The 22,913-nt window shown below is 54.3% G+C and overlaps 1 protein-coding gene across 3 annotated transcripts in view; it reads left to right on the forward strand.

Moving 5' to 3' along the window:
• The window catches only part of RRP1 (ribosomal RNA processing 1), a 48,678-nt gene extending 27,159 nt beyond the window's left edge, over window positions 1-21,519 (forward strand). The window contains exons 12-14 of one of the 3 annotated variants that reach the window (XM_070597467.1): window positions 13,082-13,155; window positions 16,979-17,149; window positions 17,235-21,519. In XM_070597467.1, coding sequence (XP_070453568.1) covers window positions 13,082-13,155; window positions 16,979-17,149; window positions 17,235-17,237 — 248 coding nt within the window. In that variant the 3' untranslated portion in view covers window positions 17,238-21,519. Of the gene's footprint in view, window positions 1-13,081; window positions 13,156-13,433; window positions 15,138-16,978; window positions 17,150-17,234 lie in introns of those variants that run through there. The other 2 variants (XM_070597464.1, XM_070597463.1) reach the window with 2 other exon arrangements.
• Window positions 21,520-22,913: the final 1,394 nt, after the last annotated feature.

A 22,913-nucleotide genomic window follows, 5' to 3' on the forward strand; every position in this document is an offset into this window, starting at 1 on the left:
AACAAGAAGCTTCATGTAGAAAGGTGAGATTACTTTTTTTTTTTAAAGATTCACCCAGAGCTAACATCTGCTGCCAATCTTCCTTTTTCTTTTTCCTCCCCAAAGCCCCAGTACATAGTTGTATATTCTGGTTGTAGGTCCTTCTAGTTCTATGTGAGCCGCCACCACAGCATGGCTACTGATGGACAAGTGGTGCGGTTCCACGACTGGGAACCAACCTGGGCCACCAAAGCAGAGTGCACCGAACTTTAACCACTAGGCCATCAGGGCTGGCTTGAGATTACTGTTTTTTTCCTCTGAGGAAGATTGGCCCTGTGCTAACATGTTACCAGTCTTCCTCTTTTTGCTTGAGGAAGATTCTTGCTGAGCCAGCATCTGTGCGAGTCCTCTTCCATGTTATGTGGGATGCGACCACAGCATGGCTTGACCAGTGGTGCTAGGTCTGTGCCGGGGATCCAAACCCGTGAACCCTGGGCCACTGAAGTGGAGTGCACAAACTTCACCACTACGCCTCCAGGCTGGTGCCGGGATTACATTTTTTACAAGTTTTGGCCAGGCATCTGCTTGATGCCGGAGGTGAAGGACCACTTGGGGGGGTCCAGGCAGTTGGAACATTGTGGGGACAGGGCTTTTCAGAAATGTTTGTGGAGGCATCAGCCAGAAACAAGGTGCTCCCTTGAATAGTTTTACTCTGTCGGCAGTTTTAAGGGCTGGAGCCTTAAAATCTACCCTAACATTGAGGACCGAGGAGAAACTGGTGACGGTGTGACTAGGGGGTCTCTGGGTCTGGATGCTTGTGGCCTTTGGAATCATCCTCCACATTCAGAGGGAATCTCCCAGGCACTGTATTTAAGAATAATTCCCTGGGACATTGTCTTTCCATTTGCTAACAAAAATGTCCTTGAGGGAGGTGAAAACTCCAGTTAAGATGAAATGAACTCCTGTAAGGCACTGACTGGTCCCCATCTTGGGCGTACTAAGGGAAGTTGTTAAGTGGTAATCTAGCATGACCCGTTATTAACTGGATCTTCCTCAGCAGAAGTGTCGAATTGATACTGAGAGGCTCAGTAAAATTACCAGGGACTGTTAATTTTAACAGTAGATCTGTTACGGAGGGTCAGCCCCAAGGTTGGAGGGGTGTGCACATGTGTACTGGCCGGGTCCTGAATCCTGGGGAAGCTGTCAGTGTCAGATGTTGTTTCCTTCACGTCCCGGTTAATTCTAATCTTAATTCTCCAGTCGGTTCAGAAGTGCAGCTGGTCTGTGGGGCCTTCCTTAAATAAGAAACATGAATCCAAGTATCAACCCCCTTAAGTTTTGCAGCGCAAGGATTAGTTAAAAGTACCCTTCCACCTAGGTTGTAAAGAATCTTTGTGAAGGTGTTTCCAGTGGACAAAGCCACATGGCTGCAGACTGTGGTGCTGGTGTCTCGGTCTCCTGGGACCGCACGATGGAAAGACCTCTCTGCCGGGGCCTGGGTTTTATTGGGAGCTCTGATCGTCCCTTTGCAGTCTCGGCGCATGTCCCATTTCATTAACTGAATATCAAAAGCAGAGAGAGCCAAGCGCATAGGTCCGCGGTAATTATTTCTAATGGTGACAGTTCATGTTTTCCCAAGAGGGGAGCTCTCAGATCCAAAAGGAGCAGAAGCAGTGCCTTAGGCCAAGCTAGTTATAAGGTCTCCGTAAATTCTGCCAATGGAGTTTTAATGATGCCATTTGTTCTTTCTGCCAGTCCAGAGGACTCAGTGATAAACACAGGGAAAATGCTGTAGAATGGGCCAGACTTCACAGCTCTGTTTTATAACATGGTCAGTGAAATGCCCTCCCTGGTCACTGCAGTCCTACGGGGACACCCCAGGTGGGCAAAGTCTTTTCTAATAATATTTTTGCAAATGACAAAGTGGTGGCCTGCCAGCAAAGAGATGCTGCAACCCAGCGAGAAAACACACAAACCAGAACAAGGACAAACTGCAGCCTGGGGCGGGAGGCGGGGGCGACATCCACCTGCTGCACTGCCAAAGGGCCTTTAGGCAAGGCAGGCCACCCGGGGGCTGTCTGGATAGTTATCGCTGGATGGTACTGGGGCACACGGTACAGGTCACTTGTACCTCCTTGGCAGCCTTACAAATATTTCCCCACCAGTGTTGTTTCCTAAAACGTACAAGTTCACCTGCTGCCCGGTGGGTCATCTGGTGAGTCGTTGCCATCAGGGGTCTTTTCATGGACTCTGGCAAGGCAGCTTTTCTGTTTGGGCCGAACCGCAGATTAGTTACTGAGCTGAAAGTACGAGTGCTAGTGGCCCAATAAAGGTGCCTTAGACTGGGCTCTTTGGATCATTTTCATTGTCTTCTTTGGGAGCGTAGTCAAAATTCGCTATAACCATTTCAGGTTTGGGGGCTTGTAAGGCAGCTGTCCTGCAGCCCCTTCGGCCAAATCGTTTCCTCTGGTTTCATCTGAATTTGACCCTGAACGCCCGGGCACTTTAATGATGGCCACGGCCAATGAAGGAAGTTGGAGCGACTTCAGTAACTCATCAACCCAGTTTCCATTCTTGATCTCCTGAGGTCAAGAATCCTCTTTGTCTCCAAAGCATGCCAGAGTCACAGAGCACCCCGGAGCGTGGCAGCTGTCTGTGAGGTGACCGCAGACCCAGGGCATTACTTTCCTTCACCATTTTTCAAATGAGAGCCCTCAGTAAACCATGGGATCTCAGCATGAGCAGCAGGGGTTCCTGAGTCAGCCAGGGGTGAACAGTGATGGTCAGGGTCCGACGGTGGGAGGAGTTTGGGGGAGGGGTGCAGGGTTGAGATGGCTCAGCAGGAGGGGTCATATGAGGAGAAGTTAGAATGATGTTTCACGGGAGGTTTGTGGCTTGCAAGAAGGAGCTGAGTGGTGAGTACTGAGCAAGGCGTCCACTGCCTGGAGACAGCGATGGCGAGTGGGAGCCCGTGACTGTTTCCTCGCTTGACTTTGTGATGGTCACTGCTGCTTCCTGAAGTGGCTCCCGTACAGGGAGGGAGGGAGACCCGTGCTCCGGGTCGGTCAGCGTGGCCCTCCGCGCCTTTGAGTAGGCGCTCCTGAGGCATTCCCTCCCTCTTCGTCTCTGACAAGGAGAAAGGGAAGCTGGTAATCGGGAGGTCCTAGAGCCTGGGGATGGAGAAGATGGCTTCCGGGTGCCGGAAAGCCAGGGAGGCGTCCCCTTCCCAACTCACTTTCCTCCGGCTTCGAGTGACGTGTAAAGAGGCTGGCGGTTAGGGAGAAGCTAGGTATCCAGCTACAGCCCCAGACCCTCGAGGATGCCCCTTGGCCCGTGGCTGTGGGAAGCTTATTTGAGTCCCGTCAGAGTCTAAAAGGAGCCCTTGAATTGAGGTCCAGGGTCCCAGTGTTTGACCTTGTCTGAACAATTGCCGTTTCTCCTTAGAGACCTGACGACATTGGTTGCCAGCAGTTTGAGGTGGATGCTGTCCTGCTCACCTGCTTCCTTAGAAGGGGAGCAGAGAGGAAAGGCCTCAACGTTCCGTAGGAGGGTGGGCCCTTGTAGAGGGATGCCGTCTGTTAAATCTGCTTTCAGGATCTGTGAAAAGCAGGAGGGGCTTCAGTGCAGGGGGATTGTCATCCTTCCTGCGTAAAAGCGAATAAAACCTGATTTTCAGGAGCCACAGGGATGCTAAAACAGGCTCTATAAGTACCTATTTGGGTGAAAAATTTAGTTTCTGTGGGTATTGCCGTGGAAAGGGTGACAGCTGGCTGACGAGGGATAACACCATTATTAATAGCCCTCAGATCTTGGACAAACCTCCGTCCTCGCCCGTGGGGTTTCTTACAGGGAGAATGGTGCGTTACAAGGACTAGTGCAGGGGGCCAGGAGGCCTCGTGCCTCACGCTCTCCTGCGATGGGTTTAATTGCTGCGGAAGCCTCAGGATTTGACGGGCATTGCTTAACCTTCAGAAGAGGATTCCTGGCATCGACGTGCATCTCAGTTGGGGGAGCTGAGTGAATTCACTAATATCAGTCGTGGATTTCACCCCAAGTTTCTCAGGGGCTTCTTCCAGGAGTTTTAGGTTTATGTTATTTTTTAAGTTTGTTTTCGGGGCAAAAACTGTTAAGCGGGCAGAGTCGTCCAGAATGCCATTGGTTGTTGAGGTGGTTGAATCAGTTTCGAGGATAACTTCCCCCTTTTGAGAAAAAGAGGTGGCAGAATGATATTCTTCTAGAAAGTCTCATCCTAGTACGTTGGCAGGGGCAGAATGGCCAGTGGAAGGAATGGCTGTCCTGGAGAGGGCCCGAGGGAACGGGGAAGGGGTTTATGAGCTTACGGGGTTCGTTAGATCTCCCACCATTTGAGGCTTCTCTGTACTCTGAGGAGGGGTTGTCTGAGGTCGGTGGGGCTGAGCACGGAGAGTGTGGCTCCAGCACCAATAACGACAGGGAGACCTCATTTCCTGACAAAAGGGGAGTTTCAGCCAGGTCATTAAAGGGAAGGACCAGAAAAACCACGTGTTCGTCCTCAGAGCAGCCTTGGTCCGTGGGGTGCACTGAAGGCTCAGCATGGGAGGGGTAAGGTCTGTAGGCTTAAGGCAGTGTTTCCCCCAATGTCCAGGTTTTGTTGCAAAACTGGCAACCATCTTTAGAAGCCGATGCTCTGGACTCAGGTTGCCATGGCTTCTGAGGGGAAGCAGTCAGTTGTTGAAACTGTAAGTCATAATTTTAGTTGTCTTTTTCTTTGTGGCGTCATCAAGAGTTCTGGCCAGCTGATGAGCTGAACTGACTGGGTGGGGGTGGAGGGTGCCCCGTCCTCTCCTGGTTCTTTCAACAAGGAGGGAGGATCTCGACGGAAGCCGTTCACAAGCACCGAATTAAAGCCGACTTCAGTAGAATCTTCATCTAGAGGAGACCTGAGTTTTCTGTAAAGACGGTCGCGAGCCTATTGTCGTAGTCATGAAGAGGTCCATCAGGCTTTTGGGGACAGGCCTGAATCTTACTCCAGTCAGTGGCTTTGGGAAGAGCCCTGGGGATGGCCTCATGTGTGGCCCTAGCTATCAGCTGGTGACTTCAAAATCTGTCGGTCGGACCTGTGAGAGATCACCTGGGGACAGGTCCATCCAGCTTTAACCTCCAGGGTTGGGCCTGACCTTCTCCGACAAGGAGGTAACTTGATGATGGAGGTCAGAGAACCCAGGCTGCTGAGTCTGGGTGGGAATATCAAATTCTTCAGCAAAACTGTGGAGGTCCTCGGTCACCCTAGGAACTTCTTTAGTTGCGTTTCTTAATTCGGTTTTGGTCCAAGGAGTATAGGTAGTGATGAGTTGGGTGGCATCGTGATGGGTGGCATCAGGTGGGTGTGTGGGGGGGACAGAGGCCACAGCCTTCTTGTTCCCTGGGGCCTGCGGGGCTCAAGGCTCTGTCCCAGCGCCCGGGGCCGAGGGCGGGGAGCAGGCCCCTGGAGAGGTGGTTCTGCTGCAGATGCCGTCGCTGGAAATGGGGTGGGTGCAGTTACAGGCGGGTGAGTTGAGGTGGAGTCAGGACAAATTGGTGAGACATCTAGGAGAGTTCCGGGAAGGGGGCCACGGCTCCACGTGCAAGAGTGCTCTCACTCATGCTTGGCCCTGTGGAAGGGCCCGGAAGCCCTGGGCGGGGGCAGGGCAGGGCAGGCAGCATGCTAGGAGCAAGCTACCACACATGGGAGTGGTGGGGGTTGGAGCGGTGTGTGCGGGTCAAGTGATGGAGGCTCCCGGGGTGTCGCCATGAGAACTGGACGGTGTGGTCTCGGGGCTTCGGCCCTGGGGTTGCATCCGCCCCCGACTCAGCCCAGGGCCCCTCCAGCCACCCCTGAGATGATCACAGGTGTGATTTTATTGAGGTGAAATCCACGTACCATAAACTTAAAGCGTATGACTCAGAGGCATTTAGTCCATCCGCAGCATTGTGCGACCACCACCCCTACCTAGTTCCAGAACATTCTCGTTGTTCTCCCTCCCACCTTTCTGTATAACTCCTGTGAGGTTCTGTGCCGGGGACCTGCCTGGAGCTCTGGCCTGCTGACTGACATCATGTTCACGTGCTCACTCCCATGTTGATGAGGGGGTCTTTTGTTGGCGGGACTGTTGTATTTCCCTGACTACTTCAAGGACAGGGGTTTGGCGCCCCAGGGCCCAGGGCCAGCCCTCTGGGAGGCGCTTTATAAACTCATGGTGGAGACCCCCCCCACCCCCGCACTCCAGCTGTGAGGGCGCCGGCCCGGGAAGCTGTCATGGCTCTGTAAGCTGCCCAAGCCTTGCCAGCAGCACCCTCCCCTCCCTGCTCCAGCCACCACGCTTCCATGTGCAATTTTAAAAACTTCTTATTGTGGAAAATTGCAAGCATAAAAAAACCCGGTGTCCCCAGCACCCAGCTTCTGTGGGTCTCGACTCCTGGCCAGTCCAGGTTCACCCGCTTACCCCTGGATTGTTTTGGGTTAGCGCAATCCTTATAGACCCGCCGTCTGAATTCACTTTCTGTCTGTCTCCCTGCGCGCCTCCTGTACCCACAAGGGACCCTGGGCCGGGTTGTCCGGCAGCGCTTTGACCTCATCGCTGCCGTTGCGGTGGGACAGCCGGAAAAGGGTCTTGTTTTGCTGTCCCTGAGCTTTCAGAGCCTTGGAGCTTCCAGGACGTTCTCTTCTCTGCTATGTTAAAGACGGGCATAAACAGAGAGAAGGAGCCTGCTCGTGAGGACACACACTGTGAGGAGGACAAAAGAGAGAGGGATGGTGTGGGCGGCTGTGTCACCTCTGACGGACAGTGTCTGTTCCTGTGGGGAAGAGAGAGCTCTTGGTCCAGACACTTCTTGCAGGAGCTGGGGGTTCAGGTCCAAGTGTCCTGAGCGGATTCAGATCTCTCTCGGGGTCTGATTGCTCTGTTGGTCCAGAAGGGTTTGGGCCCCAGCACGGAAGCCCTGTCTGAAGATGCAGCAGACGCGGGGGCCCGAGGGCAGCTCAGCTCACAGGAGTCTGAAGGTAGCAGCCCAGGTGCTGAGCTGCTGGCCCGAGAGCTGGGGCACAGGGTCAGGAGGGGGAGGGGAGAGGGCCCCCCTAGCTAGCGCTGTCTTGATTAGGGCTCTCCCAGCAACATCCTCTCCTGCTTAGTGGGCCGAGAGGCGTGTGGCCAGCCCGAGGCCATCCCAGCCACCATCAGGCCGTGGGGGCGTTAGGATGACCACGCTGCAGTTTCATGGACTGTTCCCAAGCAGGTAACCCGAAACTGCTCCCCTTGTTTCTCCCAGCACTGGCCCCCCTCACCTCCGTATCACACGAGATCCAGATGTTGCTGACTTGTCTAAGGTCACCGTGGCCAGGCAGGTGTCCATCTGTCTACAAAGGGAAGGAGCTGTGGCCAGAGTGGGAGGATGTGCCGAGCTGAGTCCCCCAGAACCCGGGCCTTGGGCTCGCACGGTCCTGCTGGCCCCAAGGGCTGGGCAGTCACGCTGTGGTGCTGCCAAGCGTTCTCGTTGACAAGCTTTGTTCCTCTCCCGAGCTGTTCTGGGAGCATGATGTAAGGCATTCTGGGGACAGGGAGAGAACTCGGTCTTCAGAGAACGTCTTTAACCTTTTGCCACTGGCTCTTCCCTGAGAATTGGGGAGGGGGTGTTGTCCGTGCCGGGCTGGTGGCCGTTTGGGGTGTCAGGCGGAAGTCCCCTCTGCTCCAACGCGAGCAGAGGAGGTAGCCACCTCTGCTTCCCCAGAGAGGACTGGTCCTCACCATGTCCCCCAGACCCCATGGCTCTGCTCCTGATTTGGTCCTGCCAGCCACATCTCACCCTGGGGGAATCACACGATGAAACAGGACAGAATGTCTGGGGTCACACAGATTGTGTGGCGTGGGGCAGAAGTCGAGGAAGGAGCCTTACTGATAAAGGTGAACACAACGGAGATCTGAAACGCCAGAGGACACTGGAACCATCATTCTTCCAGAAGGTTCTGGGAGGCCATCTGGCTCTGGTCACTTCAAGAAGAGCTTCCATTGGAGCCTGGGCTCAGGGATCGGCCTCACCTCCTCCTTTCTCATTGTGCGGCCTGGGCAGCCCAAGCCCCAGATGCTCCGTGATGGGGGCTGTTGTGATGTCACGTGAGCGTGGTGCCTACTGTGCTCACATGGGGCCTCTGGCCGAGGCCACACCCCCACTGCTACTATTTCCAGGGCTAATTTCATCAGCCACCTTTTGCCGACCTCCCATTGAGGTGCTTGGGGACATTGATGAAAACTGAAACAATGTGTCCTCACCTGCTGGCCGGCCGGGACTCTCCTCCCACCTGGAGATGCCCTTCCCTCCTTGACCCGAGGGCCACTGGGCTGTGTTCGGGAGCCACAGGCCGGGGAGGCCTCTCGGGGTTCTGATGGGGTGCCCATGGGTGCCCAGGGCCTCGGTGGGGTGCCCTAGGGTGTCAGCCTGAGAGCTGTCTGAGGGCCACCTTGGAGCCCCCAGCATAGCGTGGCAGGAGGGTGGTGGTGCAGCTGCAGCCTCCGACAGTGCGCCCAGTGGCGCCCAGTGTCACGACAGTGTACACAGTGTGCCCCGTTGCTGTGGCCTCGGCTCCAGGTCAGTCTCAGGTCAGGGTGCAGGTGTGGAGGGCCTCCCCCTGTGGCTCCCGTGTGACAGTGCAGGCCTGGAGCAGGGCGTGCCTGTTCGCCAAAACCCAGTAGCAAGAGAAAAAGGGTGGGGCGGGGCAGCCTGGGGCCAGCCTGGGGCTGTCTGTGGGTGAGTGTTTGGTCCAGCCTTGCCTCCCCTCCCCTCACTCCTCATCTAGCCTCTTGGAGGGGGTCTGCCCACCTGCCCGCCTCGGCCCCCTCCTCCCTCTTCCACCCATCACCTCCAGGAACCCAGCTCCCTTTCCCCAGGGAAAACTGAATGCTCATCTCCCTCCTGTCTTCTCCATCCTGTTCCTTCCTGGCCGGTCTGAGCCCGACCCCACCTCCTCTGGGAACCCTCTCCTCCCTTGGTGGTGGATCTGCTCTTTGCTCGCCCTCCTCAGGCCCCCCGCATGGTGGTGTCCCCAAGAGTCAGCCTGCCCACTTCCCAGGAGCCACCCACACAGGGCCTTGGGACGCCCACAGCTCTACTCTGACTCAAACCCCATTCCCATCTCCCTCTGCAGCCAGCTCACCACTGTCTGACCCTGCCCCAGCATGCATCCTCTGAAGGCCCTCCAGAGGCCTTTCCCTTGAGAGGACAAACCTCACACCCTTTATGTGCGTATCTATTTAATAAGCCTGTGGACCTGATACGTCCTGGGAAGTCACTTAAGGAAGAGGCAGAGCTCAGGCCTCAGGCCCAAGCTGGAGAGTTGCAGGACTGTCCAGGCCTTAAGGAGCTTCATGTTGCCGTGGAGTGCTGATCTGCAGGGTGCTGGGCAGGGGGAGGGATCAGAGAGCTGTGCCTCAGTTTCCCTGTCTGTCACGCAGGGATTGGCAATAGTACCTACCTCAGAGGTGGTTTGAGGATCCAGTAAATTAATACTCATAAAGTATTTAGAAGTGTGCTGGGCACAGAGCAGCTGTGGGCAAGCATTAGAGATTTTTTTTTTGTGGGTTTTTTTTTTTTTTTTTCTGGTGAGGAAGATTGGCCCTGAGCTAACATCTGTGCCACTCTTCCTCTACTTTGTGTGTGGGTCACTGCCACAGCATGGCTTGATGAGCAGTGTGTTGGTCCACACCCGGGATCCAAACCTGCAAACCCCGGGCCGCCGAAGTGGAGCACATGAACTTAACCATTATGCCACCAGGCCAGCCCCAGAGATTTGATTTCTTATCATTTCTTTCACTCTGCTTTTGCTACACAGAGGCCGGCCTCTGAGCTTTGGGAAGACATCAGGAGGTGACCTGGGGTCGGAGAACGGAGCCGGGTGGGAAGGTCTGGGATGCTTTCTGAGGCTGTGTGTGTAGACGGCCTTTCTTTCCCTGGCCACAGGCCATCAGAACAGAGCAGCACTGGCCGCCCCTGGAAATGCAGCTGCGCAGTTTGTTTACTGGAAGTTATGATCTGGAGGGGGCCTCTTGCAACGTGAAAGCGCACTCGCCGCTTAAGAGAAGAGAGGAGGTTTTACCGCCACCGCCGGGGAAGCGAGGTCCCTTAGCGAGCGGTCAGCCCGTCTTACCCAGCACCTCCGAAGTGTGAATGCCGCATTACAATGGCAATTTGTGTCTCTTAAATAGTCAGCTATGAACAGTGGGGCCAAGCGAGGGGAGGCAGCACGCAACGAATGAGGGTGCTTGGAGTCGCAATCCACCTGCAAAGTGAGCCACGTGAAAGCCGAGTGACAGCTGCCGGGGGCGCGCAGACGGCGAAGCCTTGGCTTCTTGCCTCGCTCCAGCCCCTCAGGAATCGGGCGCTCCCGGCCCGCGGCTGCCGTAGCCGAGCCAGTGCCAAAGCGTCCACGGAGCCACCTGTGCTCCTGAACCGTCCTCACCTGTGGGCCATTTGGTGGGGCCTGCTTCTGGCCCCGGAGCCCACCTGCCCTCACCCTGGCCCTGAAGAGCCACGTGGCCCACATGTGGCCTTGTCCAGCCCTGTACCAGACCACGGGCCACCCTGCAACATGGGGGCTTCACAGGACTCCCCAGCTGAGAGCTGAGGCACCACTTCCCAGCCAGCTCCAGCCTGCTCCCTTCCTTCCTCCCACCCTCCTTCCCTCCCTCCTTCCCTCCTTCCTTTCTTCCTGCTACAGGCTGTGCTGCAGAGTCCAGGAGTGGGTGATGTGGGAAGGGCTACACCCTGTGGAGGTGACGGTCCAGCTGGGGAAATTGACGCTGATCACACACACACACACACACACACACACACGAGTGGAGGTAAAGCTGGGGAGGGGTCAGTGCTGCCCGGAGCAGCTGCCTGGGGTTCCGCCAGGGGCCGTGGCTTTTGCCCTTCTTGCCCACATGGCCTGTGACCCACATTCAGAAATCTGTGGCTGCTGGGGACTCCTCAGCCACAGTTCTGGGCCTGTGGGCAGCAAGGGGGGCACCCTGGACCCTGCAGTGGGGAAGCCCTTGGGAGGCAGGGGTCACCCCCCCCCCAAGCCCTCTGGAGGCAGCGCTGCCTCCTGCTGTCCTCAGATGCCTGCCCCCGCCTCCAGGCAGCCCATCAGCCTCTGTTCCTAAGAAGTAAAAATCAGATGAAACCCTTAGTTCCTGGCCAGGGCCACCAGGATGCACAGACGGAGCGGTCACACGCAGGCGGGCAGGAGTGTGTTCTCTTCCTTTTTTCCTGCCTCAGGCTCATCTTTGCCCATCAAAGGCAAGGAGCATAAAGGGCCCAGGGGGTGAGCTCAGACCCTAATTGTGAGTGTGTGAGTGTGCAAGCATTTGGGCGTGCGAGTGTGAGTGCAATGGTGTGAGCGTGAGCGTGTTGCTGGGGGGAGAACTGCTGTGTGGGGAGGGCTCCTGGCAGCGGTTCGGTCTCTGTCAAGTGCTGACAGCCACGTGGCGCTGTACCGTCGGTGCGGGATGCCACTGCACAGAAACGGTGCCAGTGATGGTGTCAGGGGTGGTGCTGTCCTCTCCTGGCCGAGGAGACGGAGGCCCGAGAGATGAGGGGCGTGTCCCCTTCCACAGCTGGGCCTGGACTCCTCGTCCAGTGCTCTCTCTGCATGGGGGGTGGGCTCGTGAGGTGCATGGGCTCGGTCCCCAGCTGAGTGTTCCAGGCCGATAGGCCCTGAGACGCCGTCTAATCTCAGGGATCGGGGGCGCCCGCCTGGGCCCTCAGTGGACAGCACTAGAAGCTTCTCTTCCGGTTCAGCTGAGGAGGGATGCTTGAAGGGAAGTGAGAGAGTGCAGAGCCTTGGGGGCTCAGGGACACAGCCGGCTTCCAGCAGCAGCGCCCCAAGCCATGTAGCCCAGCCGCCTGCGCCTGACCACCCACCTGCCTAGTCTGAAGCCTCACCTGGCGCTCCCGAGCACGGGTCTGGGTCTGCGCCTGCCGGGGGCTGGGCACGGGGCCCTGGCTCCTACCCCGGATGGGCGGTCCTGATGACCTGGGCGCGTCCCCAAATGCAGACGGGCCTTTCAGAAGACATCAGTGATAGAAGGGACAGTCTGTGGACACGCACGGACACCTGGATGAACCTCCAGAGAAGTCAGCTGAGCAAGAAAGGCCAATCCCGACGGTGACACGCATGTGATTCCCTTCAGAGAACATCCTTAAAGTGAGGACCTCGTGGGAACAGTCCGATTAGTGGTTGGCAGAGTTAGAGAGGGGCAGGGATGGGAGTAGAGTGGGCGTGGCTGTAGCCGGGCAGCTCGGGGACCCTTGTGTGGCTGAAATGCTCCGCATCTCATCTGCATCAGTGTCCACATGCTGGACGTGACACTGACTTCAGTTTGGCAAGATGTCACCACTTCAGGGAAGCAGGTGAAAGATCTCTGTGTTATTTCTTTTAGCTGCGTATGAATCTATTATTACCTCAAAACAAAAAGTTTAATTTAAAAAAAAGACAGTAGGGGCCTGCCTGGTGGTGTAGTGGTTAAGTCTGTGACGCTCTGCTTCGGTGGCCTGGGTTCGCAGGTTCAGATCCTGGGAGTGGACCTACACACAGCTCATCAAGCCACACTGTGGTGGCGTCCTGTATACAAAACAGAGGAAGATTGGCATGGATGTTAGCTCAGTGACAATCTTCCTCAGCTCAAAAAAAACCAAAAAGACAGCAGGCAGCGAGGACCAGGACAGATCCCCTGCCTTTGGGGCCGCTAGCCCCTTCCTGGCGCCCATGCCCAGAGGCTTCCCTGGGCCGGCTCTTCATTCTGCTCAGAAACTTGCAGACCAGAGACACACACCTGACTGCTTGGGACGTGCCCCAGCAGACTTCTCTCAGCCAGAGATTGGGGGGCGTCACAGGGAAGATGAGCCCGAGTGTGTGACACCGCCTTGCTTTTCCAGGTTCTCACTGTGCCACCTGCCACCCTGTCTGAAGTGTTCAGTGTCGCCGTCTTCGGTGTGGCAGAACAAGGTGATCACAGAGCATGGCGGCCGTGCTCTTTGGCACATCCGAGTGGTCTGGCAGCTCCGAGGCAACATGCTGGATCTCTTACTTTTGCTCTTTTCTCTCCTCCAGTTGCCCGTGTTCCGTGTCGACCTCAGTTGGACTCTGAGCACGTTTGCAAAGAAGAGCGAGCATCCGATCCTCGGGTAGGAGCGGGGCCGGAGGAGAAGGCGCCTCCTCTGCTGCCTTTGGCTCTGGGGCTGCCGTTCTGCCACCCAGCCTGCCGTGGGTCCCGCGGGGGGCTGCTCTCGTGCGACCCTGCCTGTGTCCTCACCTGTGGGAACGCGGCGTCCACCAAATGCAGACCGCTGGGGAGACTACACGTCTCCTGCTCCGGTCTCCCTCTCTGGACTCAGTGTCCAGGCAGACGACTGCCACGGTGTGGGTGACATTTCGGAGTCTGATGCTTGCCTTTCTGCCTCAGACTTACCTGACACGAGAGGGGCTGGAGCCAGAGGCTTGCCAGGGACCACTCACGGAGGATGCAGAGCACGGAGGATTCCAGGCACACTGTGGGCAAAATGGACGAAAACCCAGCAAAGCAAATTGCGTCCCCCGACTTCTCCCGGTGGCTTACAGCTTAATGTGCTCATTTCTCCCTGCTTATTTTCTCCCATTTATACGTTGCTGGCACTGGGTAATTTTACCCGGTTGCAGTCTCAGAGGAGAGTCGAGATTTGGTTATGAACCATCAGTAGAACAAGAAGTGCTGTCATCTGGGCTGTCTGCTCCCTCTGTGTGAGGTGGAACTCACTCGAGCAAGAACTTCCCTGCACTAACAGGGCCCTTTCGTCCCACAAGAAGCTCTCCCTAACACAGAAAGGCCCCCCCCTGGTTTCCATCTCAGTGTGTGTGTGTGCTGGGAGGGAAGGGGTTGGAGAGGGGGAAGAATGTAGGTTTTAGAGTCAAAAGTCCAGTGCTTGGCACTAGGACTTACCTGCTATTTAAACTTCAGTTTCCCAAACACTCTTTGTCGGGGTGGGGTGGGTCACTTCACATCCCAAAGTGGCCCTGGAGCTCCAACCATCACGACCATATTCCAGGCAGGAATAAGGAGAATGGAGGGGCAAGAGAGTGCTTCTCAGCTGAAGCAGCCCTCTTTTTTTTTTTTTTTTTGTGAAGAAGATAGGCCCTGAGCTAACTTCTGTTGCCAATCTTCCTCTTTTTGCTTGAGGAAGATTGTCACTGAGCTGACATCTGTGCCAATCTTCCTCTATTTTATTTGGGATGCCACCACTGTGTGGCTTGACAAGCGGTGCTAGGTCCACGCCTGGGATCCAAACCAGCAAACCCTGGGCCGGCAGAGTAGAGCACGTGAACCGAACCACTATGCCACCAGGCCGCCCCGAGGCAGCCCTCTTTAAGGAACCTTTTCTGGAAGTCTCAGCCCATCATTTACACCTCACTGGCAAACCCCATTGCAAGGGGAGCCGAGAATCATTTTCAGAGCTGCACCACCCATCCTGGGGTTGTGTTAAAAGGGAGGAGGGGGGACTGGCTGTGGCACAGGTGGCCCGGGGTCTCCCTCAGGTGCCCATCGAAGGAGGCTCCCCAGGTCGGTCTGTTTATCTTAGCCCCTATTCGATCTGTTCGTGGCACTGACCAGTTTGTCCCTGTGGGTTCCGTCTGTCTCCTGTAACAATAAGAGCTCCGTGAGAGCGGGGACTGGCCATTCTGTCCCCTGGCCCGGCCCCGGTGGCCACGGAGGAGTGCGGCGTGAGTGTTTGCTGGGGGACGAGCTGGGTCAGGAGACATGGAGCGGCCGCTCAGGGAGCCACCCCATTCACCCGCACACACTGCCTCCCTCCGGCCGGTCTGGTTCTTGTTTCCCGCTGGGGTCAGAGCTGGCGGAAGGTGAGGGAGGGCAGGCGTCAGCTGGTCCTTGGTGAAGATGTGCGCTCATCAGGGCTGTCGGGAGGAGGGTGCTGGGGGGCCGTGGGGCCCGTCACTCCACTGCTTCCGGACCCTCCTGGGGCCTGGGGCCTGGGCCCCCGCATGGGCTGTCCGGAAACACACGGTCTGTGCCTACAGCTGTGACGTGTCTTCATTCACATAATGCCAATGGACGGCCTGAGAGTTTGTTTAGTTTTTATTATTAAATTAACCCATGCTTATTGGGAAAAAATTACCCACTGCCCCTCCCCCCACCTCTGCTCGATGTCTGAGCGGAACCACTGGTTGGTTGGTTGGTTTTGTCGACTTTTCCTCTTTTGCTTTAACCATCCATTTGTGCACTGTTGTCTGAGCACCAACTCTGCCGCGTGCGGGTTGCTGGGGATGCAGGGTGCGCGGCTGGCAGGGAGCCTCCTGTGCCCGGGGGCAAGAGGACAAGGGGCTGATAGAGGGACCAGCACTGGGCCAGGGACGGAGGTGTCCTGAGGAGGGGGCAGTGCCCGCAGGATGGCGGGAGGTAGCAGATGTGCTCCAGTGTCGGGGAAGGGCTGAGGGGTGGGGTGGCTGACAACCACCTGCGCCTGCGATTAGAACAAAGAGCCACCAGGCGGGGACAGAGAGAGCGTGCAAGGAACAGCAGGCTGGAGCCCTGGGCACCCGGAGTGGAGGGACCAGCCCCCAAGCGGGCAGCATGGGCTCCCGGGATGGCAGGGGCCCCGGCGAGTGGGGGACCCTGTTCCTGCTGGGTGCTGGGTCGCCTTGGCCCTGGGATCTGGCCGTCAGATGACCCTGGTCCTTGCTGGCCGGGCATCCTCATGGGGAGCAGGCCTGACGGCACTGAGGTCACAGACCAGGAGCGTGCCGTCACTGTGGCGATTTCCATTACAGGAGATGGGCTTCTAGAACCTCACACCCACACGCCCTGAGGAGGAGAGGAGATGGGTCTGGGGGTGTGGGAGCTGTGCTTCCCTCGAGGTGCCCACGTCAGGGCCAGCCTCAAGGTCTGCAGGGCTGGCGCCTCCCGCATGCACTCTGTCCCCCGCAGGCTGTCGTGCTTGAGCTTGAGGACGTCCCCAGCAGCGGCTCTGTTCCCACTTCCAGGCCCCGCAGGACTCGCTGCCTGACGCCCTCTCCCTGGCTGTTCTGTTCTGAGGTGGTTTCAGGTGGAGGAAACCCTCTTGTTGGGACACTGCTCCAACCATCACACACATATTCCAGGCAGGAATAAGGAGAATGGAGGGGCAAGAGAGTGCTTCTCAGCTGAAGCAGCCCTCTTTTTTTTTTTTTTTGTGAAGAAGATAGGCCCTGAGCTAACTTCTGTTGCCAATCTTCCTCTTTTTGCTTGAGGAAGATTGTCACTGAGCTGACATCTGTGCCAATCTTCCTCTATTTTATTTGGGATGCCACCACTGTGTGGCTTGACAAGCGGTGCTAGGTCCACGCCTGGAATCCAAACCAGCAAACCCTGGGCCGGCAGAGTAGAGCACGTGAACCGAACCACTATGAGCCCTTACTGAATTGAGAGGGGTTCACACCACAACCCCGTCCTCAGCCTCCCTCGTGGATACCCAGGTGGACACAGCCAGGTCCAGGATCCCTGCAGAGGCCCGAGGACCCTCTGGAACATTCCACACGCTCATAAAGAGAACCCGAAATCCCGGGAGAGGTGGCAGGGTGTGCACTGTGCCCAGGTGTACAGGACAACGCTCCCTGCCGCCAGTTCTGTGCCCCTGACAGACCAAGTCTACCCAGGGGCCTGGAAGCACCTCCAACCTGCCCAGAGAGAGGAACGGGGCTGGTTGGTCCAGGCCTGCGGCCTAGTGGGGGAGGACTGAGTCCCAGCAGGATCAGCTGTTCCCTGGCTGGGGCCCCTTGGGGGCTTTCCACATTCACCTGTGTTTCCAGCAGTGGTTGAGAGACCCCTCGAATGGAAGCGTGGACTTCCCAGCACACTGGTGGGTGATGCAGGAGTGATGGGGCCAGACCAAACCCACCCCCATCCATGTACCCCCATTCCCCTGACCCACCCCGCCCACAGGCGCACTCTTGCCTAAGGCTTCCAGTCTCTCTCCTCAGATGGGCAGCGTGCACAGGCCCCTCTGTGATCCAGGGGCTGAATCCACCTTGGGCCACCCTGTGGGTCTCGCCGTGTGTCTCGCTGTGGCTGCACCAGAGGCTCGCCTGAGGGAGGGTCGCCGAATAAAATGCAGGATGCCCAGCCCAATTGGAACTTCGGATAAACCCAGAGTAAGTTTTTAGTATAAGTATGTCCCTTGCAGTATTTGAGACATACTTGTCCTAAAAGACTATTTGTGTTTCTCTGAAATTCCAGTAGAAATTCATCCTGAATTTCCGTTTGCTGAGCCTGGAGACCCTACGGGACCAGCTCCTACAAAGGCGGGTGTGCAGGCTCCACATCAGAACCCCGGGTGGGCCTGGGCCTGAGCCTGGGTGTGCGTGAAAAGCTCCTGCAGCAGCCGTGGGCACAGCCGAGCTGAAAACCATGGACTCATCAGCTCCACGTCCAAACTCTTACCTGCGGCCGAGGAGAAAAACCAACCTCAAAATGTAGGTGAACACCTGAAGATGCAGGCCTCCGGGCCGGGCCGGGCCGTTCCTCCGCGCTGGGCTGCCCCATTTGGACTGCCGCAGGCCTCTGTGGGAGCGTGCTCTGCCATTTCTTCAAAAAGCCTACGGTTAACCCACCAGCGTACAGTGAGGGAAGTGCTGGGGGGCATTAATTGCCCACATTTCCCCTCTGGGTACTAACAGGTGCCATAATGTATGAGTTTCATTCATTGATCAATCCTTCTAAAATAATAATCTTCTCATAGATTAAAAAGTTTAAACAAGAAGACCGTTTTCATCTTGCAATTTAAATCGTTTAATCAATTTAAATCAATTCCATTCACTTTGTGACCGAAAAGAAAACTTCTCATTCCGTTCACCTGATGGTTGACGAGGGGCGGGACCCAGGCAGGCGGGGCTGACCGGGCACCAGAAAGTCAGAAATCCTAATAAAACAGATCAACACCATCAACACCTTCCTGGCTCTTTTAAAACCACTCAAGAAAAAGTGATAATCCTTTGGAAAGAAAGACCAAGGAAATAAACCCCGAAAAGTTTCAAAAAGATGATATGAGCAAAAAAAAGAGACATACCTACAGAACAAAGATTATGAGAGAACTTTACCAACAACTTTATACCAATATAGTAAAACATTTGAATGAAAAGACTGATTCCTGAAAAAAACGAAACCAGATTTATCAGAACTGAGACAAGGAGAGGAGAAACTCTGGCAACGCCGATGACCATCACAGAGACTTCCTCATTGTCTCCAGGAAACGGCAATGTTGAAGCAGACCAGCCAGCCACGGGCAACCTTGGACACACTCGGCTGCTTTCGCAGGTGGGTCCTCTCTGACTTCAGGGATGGGGGACGCACTTGAGGATGAGCAGGGCCGTGCTGACCGTCATGGCCAGAGGCGGGGCTGACCACCATAGGGTGGTGGTTAAACAAACCGTGGTCTCTTCTTACAGCGGAGCATTACACAGCAGTTAGAAACACGAACAATTCCCGTGTGTCAACGTGGACTCAGGCACGGGGCACAAGGGATGGGACTTCACCCACAATTTAAAGCATGTTTTTTAAAAGAAAAGAACAGACATTAAATCAAGGTGTCGGCAGTGTGGCCCACACGTCCATCTCCCCTCAGTGGCCCTGTGCTGGAAGGAACAGTGATCAACACACTCCGTACACAGTAGGTGCTTAATGTCTCTTTGTTGGATGGCTAAAGGTATCGAATTTGGAGCCGTGAGTAGGGGTCCCTGTGAACACGAGCACGTGGACGTGAGATGGCGTCGAGGTCCATCGCAGGACAGCAGGCTCGATCTGCTCCGCCCCCTCCCCCTCCCAGGGGAAAGGGCACCTGGTGTCCACGTGGACGGACATTTGGGATACAGTGTCCTCGATGCTGCTCCCTCCAGTCGTGCAGACCTGCTGCACAGCTAAGGCCCAGTAAGTGGCTGAAGACGTCCATTTATCTTAAACTTAATGCGGAACAGTAGGATCTTTTCTTCTCAGTTTATTGTCACTTTTTGATCTCTGGCACCCTTTCGCCCGCCCCGCCTCTCTCCCAGGTCTGTGCAGAGAGGGGCTGCTTGGTGATGCCGTCCTGGGGCCCGCGGGCAGCACGGGCCCTCCTGGCCAGTGACCTCCGCACAGCTTCGGCAGAGCTGCTGCCTCTGGGAAGATGGTGAATTTTTTTTTTAAAATTAATTATTAATACACTGGACATTGTAAGAAAGTGGTGTTTCTGCAAGAGATCCTCTCATTGAGACATTTTTGTGAGGGTGTTTGATAAAGGTGAGAGTAGAAAGAACCTGTGGTGGTTTCCTGTGGCCGCCATAACAAATGACCACAAACTGAGTGGCTTACAACAACCCAAATTTGTTACCTTACGGTTCTGGAGGTCGGAAATTACACGCAGAAGCTAAAACTGTAAACCTTCTAGGAGTAAACACAGAACATCTTTTTGACTTGGGGATAGGCAAAGGTTTCTTAGAAAGTTCACAGAAAGCAACACCATAAAAGAAAATGTGATTTATTAGATTTCATCAAAATTTAAAAGTTCTACTCACCAAAATACCTCATTCAGAAATAAATAGGCAGGCCACAGACTGGGAGAAAATATGTGTAAAATATGTATCTGTCAAAGGACTGGGGTGTAATATACAAAGAACCCCACAATTCAACAATAAAAAGACAAACAGTTCAATTGAGAAATGGGCAAACGATTTGAACAGACACTTTACAAAAGAAGACGTACGAGAGGCCAGCAAGCACGTGAAAATTTGTTGAACATTATTAGACATTGAGGAAATAAAAGTGAAAACCATAGTGAGCCACCGCACTCACCAGAATGGCCAAGATTAAAAAGATGGAGTTTAGCAATGATGCTGATGGGAGTGTAAAATGGTACAATGTTTTGGTAAAAGATCTGGTAGTTTCTTTAAAACTAAATATATGACGCCCTATAACCCAGCAATTGCTCTTTTAGGTTTTTATCAAGAGAAATGAAAGGTATGCTCGCCAAAAGACTTGTACAGGCATCTGCTTAGCAGCTCTGCTTACTCAGTTGTGGCTGCTCTAACCAAGCCCCGCAGACCACAGCTTATTAACAACAAGCAGGGATTTCTCTAGGCCCGGAGGCTGGGTGGGAGTGCCAGAGGAGGTGGGTCCTGGTGAGAGCCCTCTGCCGGTTGGGGAGTTCTTGTTGAATCCTCACACAGTGGGAAGAGAGCCAACTAGCCCTCAGGCATCTTCTCAGAAGGGCAGGAATCCCATTCTTGAGGGCTCCACCCTCATGACCTCATCGCCTCCCACAGGCCCCGCCTCCACAAAGCATCACATTGGAGGTTAGATTTCAACACATGAATTCAGGGGCGACGCGGACATTCAGTCCACAACGCAGCCTTGTTCGTAATAGCCCCAAATTGGAGAGAGCCCAGGTGTCCATCAATAGGAAAACGGATAAACTGTGGTACATCCATATGATGGAATTCAACTCAGCAATAAAAGGGAATGAATTATTTATACGTGCAGCAGCATCGATGAGTCTGAAAGCCCTTATGCTGAGTGAGAGCAGCCTTGTGCACACGAGCCCCTGCTGTGCCGCTCCATTTATATGAAGGTCTGAAAAGACACACACAGAAGACTAATCTAGAACAGAGCAAAGAATCAGAACAACACTGACCCCGGTAGGGTGAGGTGGGGGCAAGGATCGAGTGGGAGGGGCATGAAGGAACCTTCTGGAATAATGATCCCGTTCCGTATCTTAATAAGGACTTGGGTTGCACAGGTATATGGACTTGTCAGAAATCAGCAAATTCCATGCATTTTATTGTAAGTTTTACTTCAAAAGAACCGTAAGAAAATGAGCCTCAGCTCTAGGTAATGATAGGCATGTTGAAGTATTTTGTGAAGAGAAGTGTATTAATATTTGTAACTTCCTTTGAAATGCATAAGAGGAAGATAGATGGATGAATGGAAGGCAGGATGGCTGGATGGCTGGCTAAGTGGTGAAGCAAGTGTGTAAAATGTTACAAGATGGAGACAAGACGGTGGGTGCACACCATGTAGTTCTTTCGACTTCTCTTTTAAAGTTTGAAACTTTTTATGCAAAAACGTTAAAGAAAAAAATGAAACGACAGGCACAGAACGTATTAGAACCATTTTTAGCAGTTCTGTTGCTTGACTGGGAACTAATCCTACGGGAGTAATTTAACTGAGGTAAAACCCTTTAACTGAAGGTTAACATGAGAAACTTCTTTGCAATGTATTGACAATGGCAAAGTCTGAAATAACCCCAGGGCAGTAAAGAAGATGATTGTTTAGTACGTAAAGTTTTTTCAGCACAGCAGAGACGGTTACAACACTGCTCAGAATCCTCATGGCAAAGACTGCGTGGAAAAAGGGGGAAAAAAAATCTTTGTTGTCCTGCAGCCGGGAAAAATCAGAATACAAAATAATTTTCACACAAGTAATTCTAAAATACATGTCGATATGAGCAGATTCTGGGAGATCATACACAGAAATTAAAATAGAGTTGCAATCACATAGCATCATTTTCTTCCTTTAAATGCCGTTCTATCCCTTTTTCAATAACAGAGTTTTGTGTGTTGTGGGTTTTTTTGTGAGGGAGATTGGCCCTGAGCTAACATCTATTGCCAATCCTCCTCTTTTTGCTTGAAGAAGGCTGTCACTGAGCTAACATCTGTGTCAGTCTTCCTCTCCTTTATGTGGGATGCTGCCATAATGCGGCTTGATGAGTGGGGCTAGGTCTGCGCCTGGGATCAGAACCTGCGAACCCCGGGCCACCGAAGCAGAGCCCATGAACGTAACCACTATGCCACTGCGCTGGCCTCAACAGAGTATTTTTTCAAAAAGTAAATATAAGGACCAAACTGAAAGTTATGCCAGAAAGATATGATGAAATTACACACTAATAGTATTTAAAGAGAAATTCTAAGCCCCCCGATCCAGGTTCGTCCTGTGGGTCTGCGCACACAACCTCTAAGCAGCAGGGCCAGTGGTCCTAGTGCTTGAGGGCTCTGACTCCAGGACTAGACATTTGACATTTCTGCAAATCTCTAATGTCGGCCCTGGTGGAAGACAGCTGGCTTCTCGTGTCTGCCTCTGCGTCCCGTCTGCCGTAACGGGCTTTGGTTGGAGAGTAAGGAGAGACCCGGCTCCTGATGCGTAGTTGGAAACGGGAGGGGGATGTGGACAGCCTTTTCAGAGGCTCATGATTTTCCTCTTTGTTACCACACCAGAACTCAGCGAGGGTTCCTTGCAACGTACAATCTGAGACTATACCATTGAACTTGTCCTTGTCACGTTCTGTTGCATCGAAGTCCACTGTCTGTCTGTCTTTGACTGGATCTTCTGCCAGGCACGGCCGCGCGTGGGCCGTTTGGAAAACGGGTTCACCGAGTTCCTCAGACCCTCCCAGTGTTGACACATTCATTATATACTGCCGGGGTCCAGCCTCAGCTGGACAGGGTCTCCTGAGGGATGGACGGCGTCGGCGAAGGAGGAGGCAGTGAGACAAGGAGTTTGGTGTCCAAGTCTAACTTTATTTTGTGTCTGTATGATTTATATAGGGCTCAGGATATGCAAGGATGATTTCATGAAACAGTCCCAGTACATATTTTTGGCTCGCGTAAACGGGTTTTTGCAAGGTAGACAATAGTCCTAAGAGTAATTGATTGTGTGTAGGCCCCGGGGGGAGTCAAGCTTCTGTAATTCTTTCCTTCAAGGAGGCTACCCCCAGCGGCCTCCTGACTCAGTGGGCCGTGGCAACCGCCGTCCTCCCAGAGAGATCTGTGGGGGCTACAGATTTCTTTGTTCCCTCTCCACTCCCACCGCTTCACCCGACCGAAGGACGGGTCAGAATGTTCTTTCCCTAGAAGATGCTTTTCCCCAGAACTTTCCCTAGAATATTGCATT

The sequence above is a fragment of the Equus przewalskii genome, chromosome 27 (genome assembly GCF_037783145.1).
Source record: "Equus przewalskii isolate Varuska chromosome 27, EquPr2, whole genome shotgun sequence".
NCBI lineage: Eukaryota > Metazoa > Chordata > Mammalia > Perissodactyla > Equidae > Equus > Equus przewalskii.